Raw genomic sequence first — 16,058 nt, forward strand, 5'->3', positions numbered from 1 at the left:
TCTGTTGCTCTACCGGTTAATTAAACTTTTTGACTTATCATGTCTGAGAATGGTTTCGTCAGAGATCATAGAGCTATATCAGTGGAAACCGCCTTAGCTGTCGTGTCTGCAGGTCCGCCATATTGGAAAGGTCCAGATCTATCCGTGTGCGCTACAAGCAGAAGTATTCGCCCCCTTCCACGGTTTTCACAAGATTGGATCGACCAGTTGTGCATGTTGTAGAAGATGCAGACCTGAGTATATAGTGAATAATAATAATACAGCTGATCATAAGCACGTATGATGTCTCTAAAGCTTACATTTTAATGCGTTGGAGTGACAAGGTCATAAATTAATATAGCTATCCAAAAACATGCATATACAGGTATTCAAATTAATTTGTTACTAAATCATAGTAAATGGCAACGTATAAAATTGTAGGCTAATGTATGTCTCTCTTTGTCACGTGTGTTCTTTACGTCAAACAGTTCCCCTTTTTGACCTTCCCAAGATGGCGACACATTTGATCAGACCAACGCTACATCTCCGTGTTAATATCTATGACGTATATAGTTTAATGACGTAGTTGCACTCCGCTTCCTCGAAAGTCAAGGAAATCACCGGGGTCACCTTTTTATTCTTATTTTATTTTAAAACACTTGAAATGCCACTTTTCTGTTACCGGAACAATAATTGACGTTGTGTTGAGTAAAGACCGACACATGTCGTGCAGCAGGTTTTTGTGACAGGGCGCTGCCAGTGAATGCGCTGGGCGTGTGTGAAGATAACGCAAACAAGGGCTGGATGTGAAAACTGTCAGGAACAGATAAACCTCAGTAACCGTCGACCCCAGATCTACAATAAGTCAGTCTTTCTACTGACAACAATGTCATGCAGTCACAAGTGTGTCCGGACACTCCACTGTTTATAGCACTGCTCGATGATTTGGCCGTCTGACTTTATACAGTTAGTTTCGACAGATAATGATTAGGTGAGGCTCGTAAACTTCGTTTCGCTCGTCTTTTTCCTCCAAATGTATGGGACAATGTTGCGAATGACAAGATTTACAATCGGGAAACTGCACCAGTGTAACATTACCTGCTCTCGGTCAGATACTTTTTATCATTTGCCTAATCGGACATCAAGAACAACGTGGAAAAAGCAATTGTGCAAAAATGGATCGTTTGATGTCCTTGTGTTGCCTGTGTATAAGGGAAGGAACATGTCCAGTCTCTCTTGTCTCCGAACTGGAGGGTTATTTTTACCCAAGAGTATGTGGGTACACTCCAGACACACGGTTGCTCTCTATACCACATCTACGGACTCCAAACAAACTTCAAAGACTGTGGTAAATCAGGAGAATGACGGTAAAACCTCAGAAAACACGTTACCTGTACCCTCAGATGTCAAGAAGTTGCTACAGCTGGCGTATCCTCAGCGATGGAGACTGACAGGCAAGTCAAACGACATGTTCTGTATTAAATACATTCGGAGGTACTTGATTGGTTTTCTGAGATGAATCCCTATGTATGACTTTACTTTAAGGAATTAGGAATGACTTAAATTTAAGTCACAAGTGAATATATTAGTTATTACAGCTTTTCAAAATTATTTGATTTTGAAATGGATATCTATACTGTGTATGTTTTGTAAATATTTACATTTTATTGATGAAATACATTGTTTTAAATGATTTCACAAAAAAACAAATTTCGAATAAGAGATACATACATGTTTGAAGAACATGCATTGAACAAATTTACTAGGTATATACATATAATGTGAAATTTCATTGTTTTAATGTTATACTCTTAAAAATTACTTCAGAGATAAAGCAATAATTTGTTTGTATACTGTGTACATTTTGATTGGATATTTATGACTTGCTTTGTGAGTAACCTTCTGACTCTCCTCATAGCTGCCGTGGGCTTTCTGGTGATCTCCAGCTCTGTCACCATGTCTGCTCCATTTTTTTTGGGAAAAGTGATTGACACCATCTACACTAGCACCACAGAGGACTTCACCGCCTCCCTTACCTCCCTGTGTTTAATGCTGACAGGTGTCTTCCTCTGTGGAGGCGCTGCAAATGCTGCACGTGTCTACCTCATGCAAATCTCAGGTGAAGTCTCCATGTGCATCCCTTGAAGCAATAAAGATGCTTTATAGAAATTTTTGTGGCTTACATTGGGTTCAAGAGTTTGGGGTCAATACGATTTTTGAAAGAACATTAAGAATGTTTCAAAAGATTTCTATTTCAATTAAATTCATCCTTGCTGAGCATAATAGATTAAAAAAAAATCGTATCGACCCAAAACTTTTAAAGGTAGTCTAAGTATTTATTGATTGAATATATTTGTTCTGTAATGCTTAGGCCTAGTTTTTTATTCTGTACTCCATGAGTCATTCCATGTGATTCATTAAGTTGACCAGCATGCATTACTGTGCTCTGCTTTCACAGGGCAACAGATTGTGCGAAACTTGCGCGAAACCCTTTTCTCCTCGATTTTGAAGCAGGAGGTGGGATTCTTTGATAAGACCCGAACCGGTGAGCTCATTAACCGGCTTTCGGCAGACACAGCCATCGTCGGACGCTGCCTCACTGACAACCTGTCTGATGGGCTGCGATCCCTTGCCCAGGCGGGGGCCGGAGTTGGCATGATGGTGAGACACTTGTGACAGTTTGAGATTTAAGCAGCTCTTTATCAGTGTCACATTTGAATCCAGCCGCCATGATTCTGCTTTTTATATAAACATTTTCACTCTAATTACTTCCTCGTCTGTGTCTAAAACGGAAGATTGCAGTGTGTCATACGTTTTGTACTCGTAAATGTATCTATGTTTATACTCACTGACTAACTGTGACTAACGTTCTCTTTCTCTTCCTCAGTTATACGTGTCACCTAGTCTGGCAGCCTTTGTGCTGATGGTTGTTCCTCCTATTGCCTGCCTGGCTGTAATTTTCGGTAGATTCCTTAGATCCATATCAAGACGCACACAGGATGCACTGGCAGAGGCCACACAGGTAAGAGGTCATGTTTCCTTATAATGGTGCTTTATTGCATCATGTTTTATTGCAGGTATGAAGCCATGCCTTATACAGTAGTCATTTGAATGCTAAATACATAGCTCTATTATAAGTGTAATGACAGGTAGTGGCCAAGGGATCGTTTTAACTCTGTAGCTGCTCTACATCTCCTAGTTGGCAGAAGAGAGGATCAGCAACATTCGGACAGTCCGAGCTTTTGGAAAAGAGCTGACAGAGGTGCAGAAGTACTCAGAAAAGGTTGACTATATTTTTGAACTAGCTAAAAAAGAGGCTGTGCTTTCCGCTGGATTCTATGGAGTGGTGAGATTCATCTTACTTATTGTGTAAATGTTTAAGTTGTATTGCATGATTATCAGAAAAGTAGCTAGTATTTAATAATCAGTAAGGCAGTTTAAGATCATTTCCTCAGTCCAGTACTTCTGCTCTGATGTGTTCATTTCTGTTGCAGACAGGACTGAGTGGAAATGTCATCATCCTGAGTGTGTTGTATAAGGGAGGTCTGCTGATGGCCAGTGAGGCAATGACTGTTGGGCAACTCTCTTCTTTCCTAATGTATGCCTTCTGGGTGGGCATCAGCATCGCAGGTGAGGAAGTTAGCTCAGAACAACACATAAATATACACTACTGTTCAAAAGTTTGGGGTCAGTATGTTTTGGTTTTTTTTTGCAAAGAAATTAATTCCTCTTTTTTTTCATCAAGGATGTGACAAGTAAGTGACAAAAAGACATTTATAATTTTAGAAAATATTTCTGTTAAAAAAATATATATATTTTGACATTTTATTCATCAAAGAAACTTAAAAAAACTCAATTTTCCACAAAAAAATCCAACAATGAAAACAATAAGAAATGTTTCTTAAGCACCAAACCTGTAATCATAGCTGAAAGCTTTGCTATCACATGAACATATTACATTTTAAAATATATGAATAAATTACATTTTAAAATATATGAGTAAACTGTAATACTATTTCACAATATTGTCATTTTTACTGTATTTCTGATCAAATGAATGCAACCTTGATAAGCATAAGACACTTCTTTCAAAAATGTTTTAAAAAAATCATACGACCCCAAATTATATAAAGGTAGTTTATGTCCCTCATCCACAACACGTATATTAGGTTTCTGATAACTTTTCAGAAGTTCATTTTCAATTTTCACATGGGCTGGTTTACATACAACCGGTTTCACAGACCAGGCTTAAGCCTAGTCCAGACTAAAGTCAGTGTGGTTTTCCATTGGAATTAGGCTACTTTTAAGCTGAAGGTTAAAAAAAAAAAAAAAACTTCCGCGGGTTCATTTTCACCCCGTAAGTACAATTTTGGCGCTCAAGCACACAAAACACTCCCTAGATGTACCAATTCAGTGAAGAATTTGGCCGCCCGATGGGGAAAAAATTGGCTACTTTTGTTGTACTGACCTGGCAACCCTGACTAGCATGTTTGAGCTGTCTTAACTGGATACAACTTGCACTGATATCATACAATATGTTAGTGGCATTGGTTTGTCTCAAGATTCTCATAGTAATGATTTAAAAATAAAAAAAATTGTATATTTATAAAAGGCTACTTAAAAGCCCTAATTGAAATAAGGCTTAATCCTGATTTAATCTACTAAAATTCACTTCATTTAGGTCATTAGGTCCCAAGACAGGCTTTATAACTTGTGTAGATAGTGTGCAACATTTAGAAAATAATAGGTTTCTTTCAACACAGTTCTGTTGGGATTTCCCAACAAAACCGCTCTTGTGGGGGTATAACACTGGGCCTTATTCATAGGTAGAAACCTGTTTATCTGTGATTTCTGCTCTGTGTTTCATAGTGTTTAGAGTACTGTACAACTTGTCATTTATTTAATGTGAAAAACATGGATTTATTTAAGGTTTTAGCTCATTCTACTCTGAGTTGATGAAGGGGTTTGGTGCTGGAACTCGTCTCTGGGAACTCATGGACCGAAAGCCTGAATTTCCCCTCAATGGTAAATAGAATTTCTTTTTAAATAAAGCCTAAAAACATTTATCTTTTCATATGTGAATGGAAGTAACATTATCTTTTTTTTTCAATGTTTTTTCTTGTTTAGAGGGGCTTGTATTAAAACCAGAGCAGTTAAAGGGAGAACTGGAGTTTCGTAATGTGTGTTTTGCTTACCCAACGAGAAAGGATTCGCCCATCTTCCAGGATCTAAGTTTGTCTGTGCCGGCGGGGTCAGTAATGGCAGTAGTGGGATCCAGTGGCTCTGGCAAATCCACACTGGTGTCATTGTTACTCCGGCTGTATGATCCTGATTCAGGTGAGAGCTAAGAGTAAGAATATAGTGGAAAATGTTGATAATCGGTAATAATAGATAAGATATGACTGCAGTAAAAATGCAGATATACATGTGTAGTTTTGATTTAAATGCAGGTGTGGTCACTGTTGATGGACGTGATATACGAGACTTGAATCCTTACTGGCTGAGGAATCACATTGGTACTGTAAGCCAGGTAAGAAAAGCCACCAGATGAAAGAGAATTGGACCACATCCTACCTTAATTTGACTAATTTCTGCGTGTGAATATCTTTTTGTAGGAGCCAGTTCTTTTTTCCTGTTCCATCGCTGAGAACATCGCTTATGGTGCGACTGACCCAAGTGAGGTCAGAGTAGAGGACATCTATAGGGCAGCACAAATAGCCAATGCTCATGACTTCATCCAGGAATTCCCTAAGGGCTATGATACAGTGGTAGGAGAGAAGGGGATTCTACTGTCAGGTATGAAAAAACCTCCATGAAACTCGTGTTTGTGATGGACTACGGAGGCCCTGAACCGCAAGGTGATACATATTTTTTTCAGTCAATTATAGATAGATAGAAAGACATTTATTGTTCCTTAACGGGAAATTTGTTTTCACAAACAAATATGTCATAATAACGAGATCTTATGTCGTAAAAACAACATTATTATTGTGAGTTGTTGCCTGCACCTTCGTTGGACAGAGAGGGTTAAAGAAATCTATTTAATTTCATATAAGTTTAAATATTATTCTATAATATATATATTTTTTAAATTTCATATAGAAATATTTGGATTTGTGCAGAATAGTTTCAGTTTCGTTTTAGGCTGGCCTAATTCGTTTAGGCTTTAAAATAAAAATAGTTTGAAGGCTAATGAATGGCATAATTTATGTTTTGTTTGCATTTATATTTTTCATTCTTGTTGTGAATTTCGTTACATTTTAAGGATTTGTTGTGGAAACAGCCTAAAATAGCTACATGTTGATAATGTTTGTAAACATTCAGTTTTTACCAGTATTTTTAATAAAATAGGAATGACACACCAGTGTGATTTACCTGGGTTTATGTCTTAAGTCTTACCCAGTGCATATACTCGGGTGCAACTCAGTGTTACAAAGGCATATAGGTTATATCAATTTAATAATGTGGATAAAGGCATATTTTGTAGCTACACGTCACAACACATGTCCTTATTAGGAGAAAATATGTAGTTTTAACGAGAAAATTATGACGTTTTTACGACATAACATCTTGTTATTATGAGAAAATTATGTCGTTATTAGGACATAACATCTCGTTATTACGAGAAAAGATGTTGTTAAAATGAAATAAGATCTCATTATTACGACATAATTGAGTGAAAAAAATATGTATCACCTTGCGGTTCAGGGCTTCCGTGTGGTCTGTTTGTAATTCATGACAATTAATGCATAAATACATTTATTTGTTGAATGAGCAGGAGGACAAAAGCAGAGAGTTGCCATAGCACGAGCCTTATTAAAGGTAATATGTCCTTTTTAGTATTAGACTGAATTTTAAATATTTGTTTGTTTACCTTTATCTCATGCTTCTTTGATGCTTTTCACAGAATCCCAAGATACTTTTATTGGATGAAGCCACAAGGTGAGATGTTGTTTTGATTACTTAAACTTTATATATATATTGGGAGTATATATTTTATATTGGTATTAGGAAATACATTTTACCATGAGTGTCGGAACCATTGTACGTGGATGGGACAAGACCCAACCACTTTTTGATGATATTGGACCCACTCACTTTTATCATTCTTAATTTAGCACGTCTGTTTACCTGCCCCTTACTGATAAACACTTATTATACATGCTTTTACACTTTTCTAATATTTTCTTCCTTTTAATAGAAAAATAATGCCTTTCCGATATGATATGTGATCGGAAAAGGGAGTAGAGTGTGTTCGTCAAAAGGCGGATTCGAATTTGTGTCGAATTTGCATCTTCCCCCTACGCTATCGCTGCTGTTAATGTTTCTGTGTTTTCTGTAATTGGTTTGGCCCAACCAGACGTTTAATAAACAAAGTGATATATTTGTACTTAATGTAAATGGCAATGATTTTTTGTTGTTGTTGTTTTTGCTTCCGATACCCATGCATTTTACGGTAATTAAAAATGTGCATAGAAATAAAAGATAGATTTTTAGGTCTAGCTTTTTAGATAGGTCTTTATTTTTGTCTATATAATATTCATATTTTAGTTAACAATGTATTATTTTAAAGATGTGTCCTCAGGTTATGTGTAAATCCTTTTACTATTATATCTTTCCATTTTTTAAATAATAATGTACTACTCAAAAAAAAAAAACTGTATATTGTATATATATTATCATGACACAGGCATTTATTATAAATGCTTAATTATTAATTTATTATAAATGTATAAATAAATAAGACTTGTCCGGGTCTATGTTTCAGTGCTCTGGATGCAGAGAATGAGTTTCTGGTACAGGAGGCGTTAGAGAGGCTGATGGACGGTCGCACCGTGTTGATCATCGCTCACCGTCTCTCCACTATCCAGAGCGCTGATGCCGTGGCTGTGCTGGACCAGCACCGTGTGATGGAGATTGGCAGCCATGCCCAACTCCTTGCCAATGACCAGGGGCTCTTCCACAAGCTGATGGAGAAGCAGGCCTTCCTGCAACAAAGAGAGTGCACACATCTTTAAATGCTTTTGATATGTTTTATTATAATTTTGGGCACTCTGAAATGACTAAGACTGAGATGTAGCTATTTAGCCTTTGCAGTATCATAAACTGCCAAGTAACTGGAAACCAGTTGTATACTGATCATTGTTATTTTCAATGGCAGACTGTCACAGTATACATGCTGTGGACATGATTTAATACTCATCAGAGTTGCCAAAACACTGCTTTTAAAATAGTTTTATGCTTTCATATCCTAAGAAAAACATTAATATATTTGAATGGAAAAACTTGCAAGGGATATGAGGTAGATTTGATATGAGTTCATATGAGACCAAGTTATTGATGCTACTACTACTTGTAATAAATCATGTCAGTCCTTTATTAAGGAACAGGTGATAATCAGTTTATTGTAGTGTATTTAGGGCCTTATTCATGACACATGAGCAGGAATTATTTATGAACAATTTACACAAATTATTCTGCAAATGTTTTGTAAGTAATATAGATAATGAAGTTGATGGGGGGGGGGGGGGGGCAACACCGATGTCAATGTATCGTGCCTAAATCATAAACGGCAAAGCTTTTACTGGGATGAAATCCGAATCAATTGTGTTTTGTCAGTAATGAATATAGTGTTTTAGAAGGAGCACCTGTATAGATTATTGTAAAAGAAAGAAGGATATATTTTCTTGTCTCAGTTGTATTTGAGAACAAACACTATAAGAGAGAGATTTTAATGTACCTTTACTTACACACAATATATAGATGAAATCTATTCAGAATTTTAGAAGATTTAAATATTTTGTGTGGTAACTTATTCGTTTTTTTAGTTATTGGAATGTGTATGTTTGACTGTTGTTTATTTTCTATTCTTTTATCTACACTATTAATAAATTACATTGAAACATTACTTGCAACTGCCCTGTCCACATGCCTGTCTTCAAGAACGTTTAAACGACTTTAGTTGCCAAAAGAGGGTGCTGTTGACTCTTTGAAAATGAATTACAGGTTCTTCTTGAAACAAAGTGGGTTAAATGAAAGAGGTAAAAACTGTCTAGAGCAGAATTGAACTATGGAAAATTGTTATTGATGTAAGAGACTGTAATCTATTGGTCTCCAAAATAGTTGCAGTCACTCCCTTAGTATAAGTAAATCTACTACTAAACATCTGTGATAACGTGATTTCATTAATTGCCCTCCTTGTGCCCCCCTCTTAACTTGAGAAACTGAACAACTTCATCAATACTGTGATTGAATTCAAGCAGGGAGATTGTAGCTCAGGCTATGTTTGATGAAGCAGTAAGCTGCTTACCCCGCAGTGACTGTGGCTGCTCCTGTCATTGACTCAACATAAGCTCTAGGGCCAACTATGGCAGGATATCTGCTTGCACAGAGATGGGCCTCTTGAGTAAAGCATGCAGAGCAGCCACACCTCCCAGCACTGGAGATTCCTGGAGATTCCTGATTAATTTCATCACCAGGAATCTTAATGAGTTTTTTGTCTTGTTTTCCAACAACAATGTCTTTAAAACAAGATTTACTTCAGTAGCACAATAGCACATTACGATTAATATCAGAGACAGAGCATATGAGCTTTGACCAAAAGAGATTGAAAAATATATGGTTATTAATTAAATGAAATAAAGTGAATATTTAGAAAGCTGACATGAACACAATCTAATTCATTTTCTTAGAAAACTGGCTGTAGTGAAGTTGTGAACAGATGGTCCAAATGTCTAAAATAGAAAATGCAAATCTTAAAAGATCAGACTATTTAGAATATTGACATGATTATTGTAAATATGTGTTAGCTGGTTTATAAAATAACATCACTTTTAACAAATTAGTCAGTTATATTAATTGCTAAAAAGATGGTTTAGGCTACAATCAATATATTTTTGTACATATTGTTGATATAATAATAATGGTGATGATGAAATAACCTGAAATACCATTATTTTACATGTCATTGTTACAGTGTAATTATATAGGCTATTTAAGTACTGAGTAATATTAATTAACAACATGTACTTACTATAGAGTTAAGGAAATAATGGTTTGGTTGAGGGTTAGTTGCATGTAATTATAGGCCTACACAATTTACTGTTATATGGTCAGTACATGTAACATACGTAACATTGTAAAAAAAAGTGTTCCCCACATCCCTTTGAGGTCAGGATTTCATTTCGGACCACCACTGCACAAAGTATAAGAGAATGAAGTTAAATATTGGCAGGGCACAAATCTCTGAACGTAGGCCTATATAACAATTGACAGAAATATACTAGGAAGCACCAAAGCCTAGTAACAACATTAACACCGCCCCCACACCATATCCAGCTCATGCTCTGGTCTGGAATGATGACTATCAAACCATAAAAGGACAGTCATGCTCACTACGAACCTGGGGATAGCGGGAGACACGCCGCTTCACTAGGAAGTCACTCCTCGCTTACCCGGCAAGAGCCTAATATGGTTGAAGGATGGGGAAAACTCCAACTGAACATACAGATATCCTCAATAGTGCGCATGGGGGACAAACACGAAGAGTATATAAGGTTTTCACATGGGTCAGTCAGGCCGTGACTAGATCCATCAGCGGCTGTGTTCTGCACTGAGCTTCATCAGAGAAAGGTAAGAGAAATGGATCATCTCAAACCCATGCGCTACTAGTGTAGTTATACGAGGACTATCAGAACTTTTATTCAGTGTATGTAAGGCATCTAACTTATTTTATTTGGCGTCAACGTCTATGAGATATGAGAATTGAGAAGTTTTGCATTGAGTTATAATCTTTTTTTTAAATCTTTTTTATTTATTATTATGTTATAATCTGATAGGGCATAATTAATTTGCATTACGTTTCAATAAATGAATCACTGAATGCATTTATAAAATATGATTTGTATATTTTTAATTGTCATTCGTATACATTTGTATACTTGACGTGGCAGCATGTATATATTAGAAAATATGTATTTAAAATTAGAATATTATAAACATTTATAAGAGTTATACTAATAATATTATTACTACACAATCACAGTTATGGATTTGCTCAATGTTGCCATTTCCACAGCACTTGTTGTACACTTTAAAAAACAACAACTAAAATTAATTTCATTTTAATTGCTGCCATACATGTTAAGTAAAATATTTTAACCAATTTGAATTATATTACTGATTCATTTATGACAGAAAATATTGTGGCAAATTAAATGTATGGAAACAAAGATGTTATAATGATGAAAAGAAATTGCAGGGTAACTGATACATGCAGTAGAATCACTTTAATAAAATTATATATCTTTTTGCACAAAGCTGCACCAAATCCAATATTTTTCAATGTTCAACCTGAGAAAAAGCAACAATTTTACAAGGTGGTTTCATATAAATTCATATAATATGATTCATTATGGAAAGTACTTTTTAAGCATGAAGCATGAAGGTCCACCCCTAAACGTAACCATCAGTGGGGCGTAAGCAGAACATACAAAAGCATTAAAATATGATTATACAAATTCATATGAATTATTCACCACAATGTATAATTACAATTTGCCATGAGAATGTGTTGTTATGTCCCTCATTAGAATCCATCAAGATGTGTGACGACGACGAGACAACCGCCCTGGTGTGCGACAACGGTTCAGGCCTGGTCAAGGCTGGATTTGCCGGTGATGACGCCCCCAGAGCTGTCTTCCCCTCCATCGTTGGTCGCCCCCGTCACCAGGTTTGTTGCATTTTGCCATTTTTTAAATAATTACCATGGATACGCTTAAGCTATTGTAACATTTAAATATTGCAAAATTAAAAAATGTTTTCATCTTCCAGGGTGTCATGGTAGGTATGGGTCAGAAGGACTCATATGTAGGAGATGAAGCTCAGAGCAAGAGGGGTATCCTCACTCTGAAGTACCCCATCGAGCATGGTATCATTACCAACTGGGATGACATGGAGAAGATCTGGCACCACACCTTCTACAACGAGCTCCGCGTGGCCCCTGAGGAGCACCCAACTCTGCTGACTGAAGCCCCTCTTAACCCCAAGGCTAACCGTGAGAAGATGACCCAGATCATGTTTGAGACCTTCAATGTCCCAGCCATGTATGTGGCCATTCAGGCTGTGCTGTCCCTGTACGCTTCTGGCCGTACCACTGGTGAGACAATTATTTTAATACTTAACACTCCCAATAATCATGTTGAAAATCTAATTTACAAATAATTGTACGGGATCTAACGTGCAGTTTTAAATATCTGCAAATTTTGCTGTGCTGACCCGTTTTTTTTTCTATATTTAAGGTATTGTGCTGGACTCTGGTGATGGTGTGTCCCACAATGTCCCCATCTATGAGGGTTACGCTCTGCCCCATGCCATTATGCGTCTGGATCTGGCTGGTCGCGATCTGACTGACTACCTCATGAAGATCCTGACCGAGCGTGGTTATTCTTTCGTCACAACCGGTAGGAATTAGGAAAATGCCATTTTTTCATTCATTTCTGTTTTTTTTCTGTTTACATAAGATTTGTCACAATAAAAACTCAAAATTCTTTTCAAATGTGTCTTTCAACTCATATTTGTTGCATTTGTTGAGGGATGCACAATATTTTAGTACCATAATGGTTGTTTGGCAAAGTTTTGTTTTCAATGTATTATATCAGTCGATGTTGGATACACAAAACCTTTTAGTACTGTACTGTTTTTAAAAATAAATTACTTTTATTTAGCAAGAATGCATTAAATTGATCAAAAGTGTCAGTAAATACATTAGAATGATTGTGTATGACACTGAAGACTGGAGTAATGGGTTCTAAAAACTCAGCAAAGCTAATCAGCTTTTTAAAGATGTATTTGTAATTTTAAAAAATATATAATATTTCTCAGTTTTACTCTTTTTGATTAAATAAATGCAGTCTTGGTAAGCATATGAGATTTCTTGCAAAAAATTGTACCAACCCCAAAATTTGTTTGGTTAAGTTGGAAACAACTGACTTACTTAAAAACTCTGTTTACAGCTGAGCGTGAGATTGTTCGTGACATCAAGGAGAAGCTCTGCTACGTGGCTCTGGACTTTGAGAATGAGATGGCCACTGCCGCCTCTTCCTCTTCCCTGGAGAAAAGCTATGAGTTGCCCGACGGCCAGGTCATCACCATTGGTAACGAGCGTTTCCGTTGCCCAGAGACCCTCTTCCAGCCTTCCTTCATTGGTGTGTAAAGACAAACACTATTAGAAAATGCTGCATTTTTCCATACAACTTTTAGTTTGATTAATAAGTTGTTTCTGAACAGGTATGGAGTCTGCTGGAATCCATGAGACCGCCTACAACAGCATCATGAAGTGCGACATTGATATCAGAAAGGACCTGTATGCCAACAATGTCTTGTCTGGTGGTACTACTATGTACCCAGGTATTGCTGACCGTATGCAGAAGGAGATCACCGCTCTGGCCCCCAGCACAATGAAGATCAAGGTAATGCATCTGTGGTTATCTTTAACGTGTTCCGTTTCCCTATTGATATAGCATTATGCATCACTGATGTGCTCTGACATGCTTCTCCTCATTCTGACAGATCATTGCCCCACCTGAGCGTAAATACTCGGTATGGATCGGTGGCTCCATCTTGGCTTCCCTGTCCACCTTCCAGCAGATGTGGATCACCAAGCAGGAATACGATGAGGCAGGCCCCAGCATTGTCCACCGCAAGTGCTTCTAAATCCATCATCTGCATCAGTTTGCTGTGGATCACGCAATAATGGAGAATACTGTACATTCATCATCACGGGACAGCTTTGGTACAGATTTATTTTGTACCCATGTGTTACATACCCTGGATTACCAAGCAGGAACACAATGAGGCAGGCTCCAGCATTGTCCAAACTGACACAATCACAATCCAGAAAACCATTATACCATGTTTTCTATCACAGGACTGTAATCTGTACATAAATAGTCATTAATTTATTAAAGTCCATTATTTGGTATTTGTTTTTTCTGACACGTTCATGTTAATAAATTGTTTGACTTGTGACTTGAAACATAGTGATCTAGAGTGTTGCTGAAAAGCAAATATGTATGAAAAAGCATGATCTAATTATTTTATATATTGGAAGCGTAGTTCAGACAGGACCACTTTGGCAATACTTTAGTTTATTGAACACAATTATCTTTGGCGGTATGGTACCTTATGGGGTCCTTGCTACATGATTAATAGAACATACACGAGAGCTTTGCATTAACCCCCATGGAACCATCAGCTTGAGTGATACACATGATTTAAGACACTTAATATTGTCTTCTGGACGGCGGTGACATGTACGTGCGTTGAACTCTGGACATCTACTGTTGCTTGGCTATGAGGATGAATGTCTCTCGGCAGTGAAGTCCATAACATCTAAATAATATATTTGGTGGTCTGAAAAAGAAAGGGAAGAAACAGCAGCCAGAAGCTGAACAGTATTTTTTTTTTTTTTACTTACAGTGGGGAGGGAGGGTGGGTTGCGAGCAGTTTAAGCGTCCTTCCCGAGCAGAAATGCCACGTATATATGTCCTCGGTCTAATAGGAGAAGGGTAGTGATTGGACGATTTGACGGCTGACAGAGTCAGCTGCCGGCGGCATTATGCCTACGTGGCCTGACTGAACTTCGCTGCGCTTGATTTAGCTAATAAAATTTTGTACAATTACAAAGTGCTGTACAATTAGGAAAATACAGTAAACGTACAGTAAAAAATGAATTAGATCAAATAAGTAAAGTATAATAGAAAAACAGACTCTAAAACCACAATAATACAGCCTGGGTTTGTATATGGCCAGTGTGGAAGAAGACATAACAGAAAATGGAAGTGCATTCCACATCCTGGGGGCCACAACTACAAATGACTGATTATCCTTAGTTTTCAAGCGGAAAAGAAGAATACAGAGAAGTCACTGATTTGATGAACAAAGATACCTTGGTACAGAATGTGGTTGAAGGAGATCAACAATGTAGCAGTGGGGCTAGACCATGCAAGGCTCTATAAACATACAGAAGAACCTTAAAATCCTCTCTGTAGCTACAGTAACGTAACCATTGTAGGGAAGCGAGAACAAGAGGTGCTCTCTCTTCCTTGTACGGATTAGACATTTAGCTAAAGTTGTAGCCTAATGGTTGTAGAGCCGGACTTGTAACCAAGGGTCAAGGTGCACAAGGGGCACAAATTTCACAAAAATTCTGAATATGGGACACGTCACTTCAACTTTTTTTAAGTAAGATTCATAGAGCAGTTTGCATAGTGTTCAAAGTATTTAAGTTTACAAAAATCAAAAAACATTTTCCTCCTGGGTAGGACCAGGGTAGGAGCCAGTTCGTTGAAAGAGAATAAATAATTAAATATAAAGTAAAGTCAAACACAATTCTTTAAAGGGATTAACGTTTTCAAGCACATATGCACAGAATTTATTTCAGATTTCAGTTTGCCTTGAATTAGGATTTGTGGTCTGGTTTGTCCAGATAAGCACCATTTTATCCATGTTAACGCGTGAATAGAAAACACCATAAATAACTACAACAACATGGTCACTTTCTGGCACACATGTTTAAGACCCTTAAGCTTAAACCCCTGCTTTGGAAGGTCAAGTTTTAACCGTAGACAACACCTGTTGATGCCTTCGAGTGATTTCCAGCTCCTTCACCACAGGGCGGAGCTACAACCGTGATTTACAAAGCAAGGTTGACGTCTGCAAACAACAAGCGCCATCTGTTTACCTTCTCGGCTCTACCTCAATCAAAAGGGTAAGAAACTATAATATCAGAACACGGCTCGTGTTACTGTTGACAGGTTTTTATCGTGTGAATCTTCAATGAACTTGCTTCCGCTCATTGCTGTCACATGACACTCGCTGCAATTCTAGTCGACGCTCTAATGCAGCTTTAACATCTATTATTAATTACTTTACTGCACGCCGTTTGATTGCATTTAGATAGTCATTGTGTCAAACGCTGATATTTAACGTTGACTACTTACAGTATAACGTACATCGCACTGTCGATGGCAGCACATATGCTACTACGTATAAATATATACTATTGTCTTTCCCTTATT

General features: G+C 37.2%; 2 protein-coding genes across 2 annotated transcripts; both read left to right on the top strand.

Moving 5' to 3' along the window:
* Positions 1-563: 563 nt before the first annotated feature.
* On the top strand, positions 564-8,887 carry abcb10 (ATP-binding cassette, sub-family B (MDR/TAP), member 10). The gene is made up of 13 exons (XM_067421799.1): positions 564-1,433; positions 1,898-2,098; positions 2,438-2,640; positions 2,867-3,001; positions 3,179-3,325; positions 3,474-3,609; positions 4,909-5,004; positions 5,107-5,316; positions 5,430-5,509; positions 5,595-5,775; positions 6,758-6,801; positions 6,887-6,921; positions 7,748-8,887. Exons 1-13 carry the CDS (start codon positions 1,013-1,015, stop codon positions 7,995-7,997), a joined length of 2,139 nt encoding a protein of 712 aa, XP_067277900.1. The 5' UTR covers positions 564-1,012; the 3' UTR covers positions 7,998-8,887.
* A 1,566-nt stretch (positions 8,888-10,453) lies between these two features.
* On the top strand, positions 10,454-14,014 carry acta1b (actin alpha 1, skeletal muscle b). Its single transcript, XM_067422628.1, has 7 exons — positions 10,454-10,611; positions 11,571-11,710; positions 11,812-12,136; positions 12,279-12,440; positions 12,993-13,184; positions 13,267-13,448; positions 13,549-14,014. Exons 2-7 carry the CDS (start codon positions 11,582-11,584, stop codon positions 13,690-13,692), a joined length of 1,134 nt encoding a protein of 377 aa, XP_067278729.1. The 5' UTR covers positions 10,454-10,611; positions 11,571-11,581; the 3' UTR covers positions 13,693-14,014.
* Positions 14,015-16,058: the final 2,044 nt, after the last annotated feature.

The sequence above is a fragment of the Pseudorasbora parva genome, chromosome 17 (assembly GCF_024679245.1).
Source record: "Pseudorasbora parva isolate DD20220531a chromosome 17, ASM2467924v1, whole genome shotgun sequence".
NCBI lineage: Eukaryota > Metazoa > Chordata > Actinopteri > Cypriniformes > Gobionidae > Pseudorasbora > Pseudorasbora parva.

Coding starts and splice junctions, on each gene's coding strand:
- abcb10 (XM_067421799.1), top strand. CDS start 1,013: ATGTATGGGACAATGTTGCGAATGACAAGATTTACAATCGGGAAACTG. Junction 3,326..3,473: donor CCGCTGGATTCTATGGAGTG/GTGAGATTCATC, acceptor TTTCTGTTGCAG/ACAGGACTGAGTGGAAATGT. Junction 5,005..5,106: donor GCCTGAATTTCCCCTCAATG/GTAAATAGAATT, acceptor TTTCTTGTTTAG/AGGGGCTTGTATTAAAACCA.
- acta1b (XM_067422628.1), top strand. CDS start 11,582: ATGTGTGACGACGACGAGACAACCGCCCTGGTGTGCGACAACGGTTCA. Junction 13,185..13,266: donor CTTCCAGCCTTCCTTCATTG/GTGTGTAAAGAC, acceptor GTTTCTGAACAG/GTATGGAGTCTGCTGGAATC. Junction 13,449..13,548: donor CCAGCACAATGAAGATCAAG/GTAATGCATCTG, acceptor TCATTCTGACAG/ATCATTGCCCCACCTGAGCG.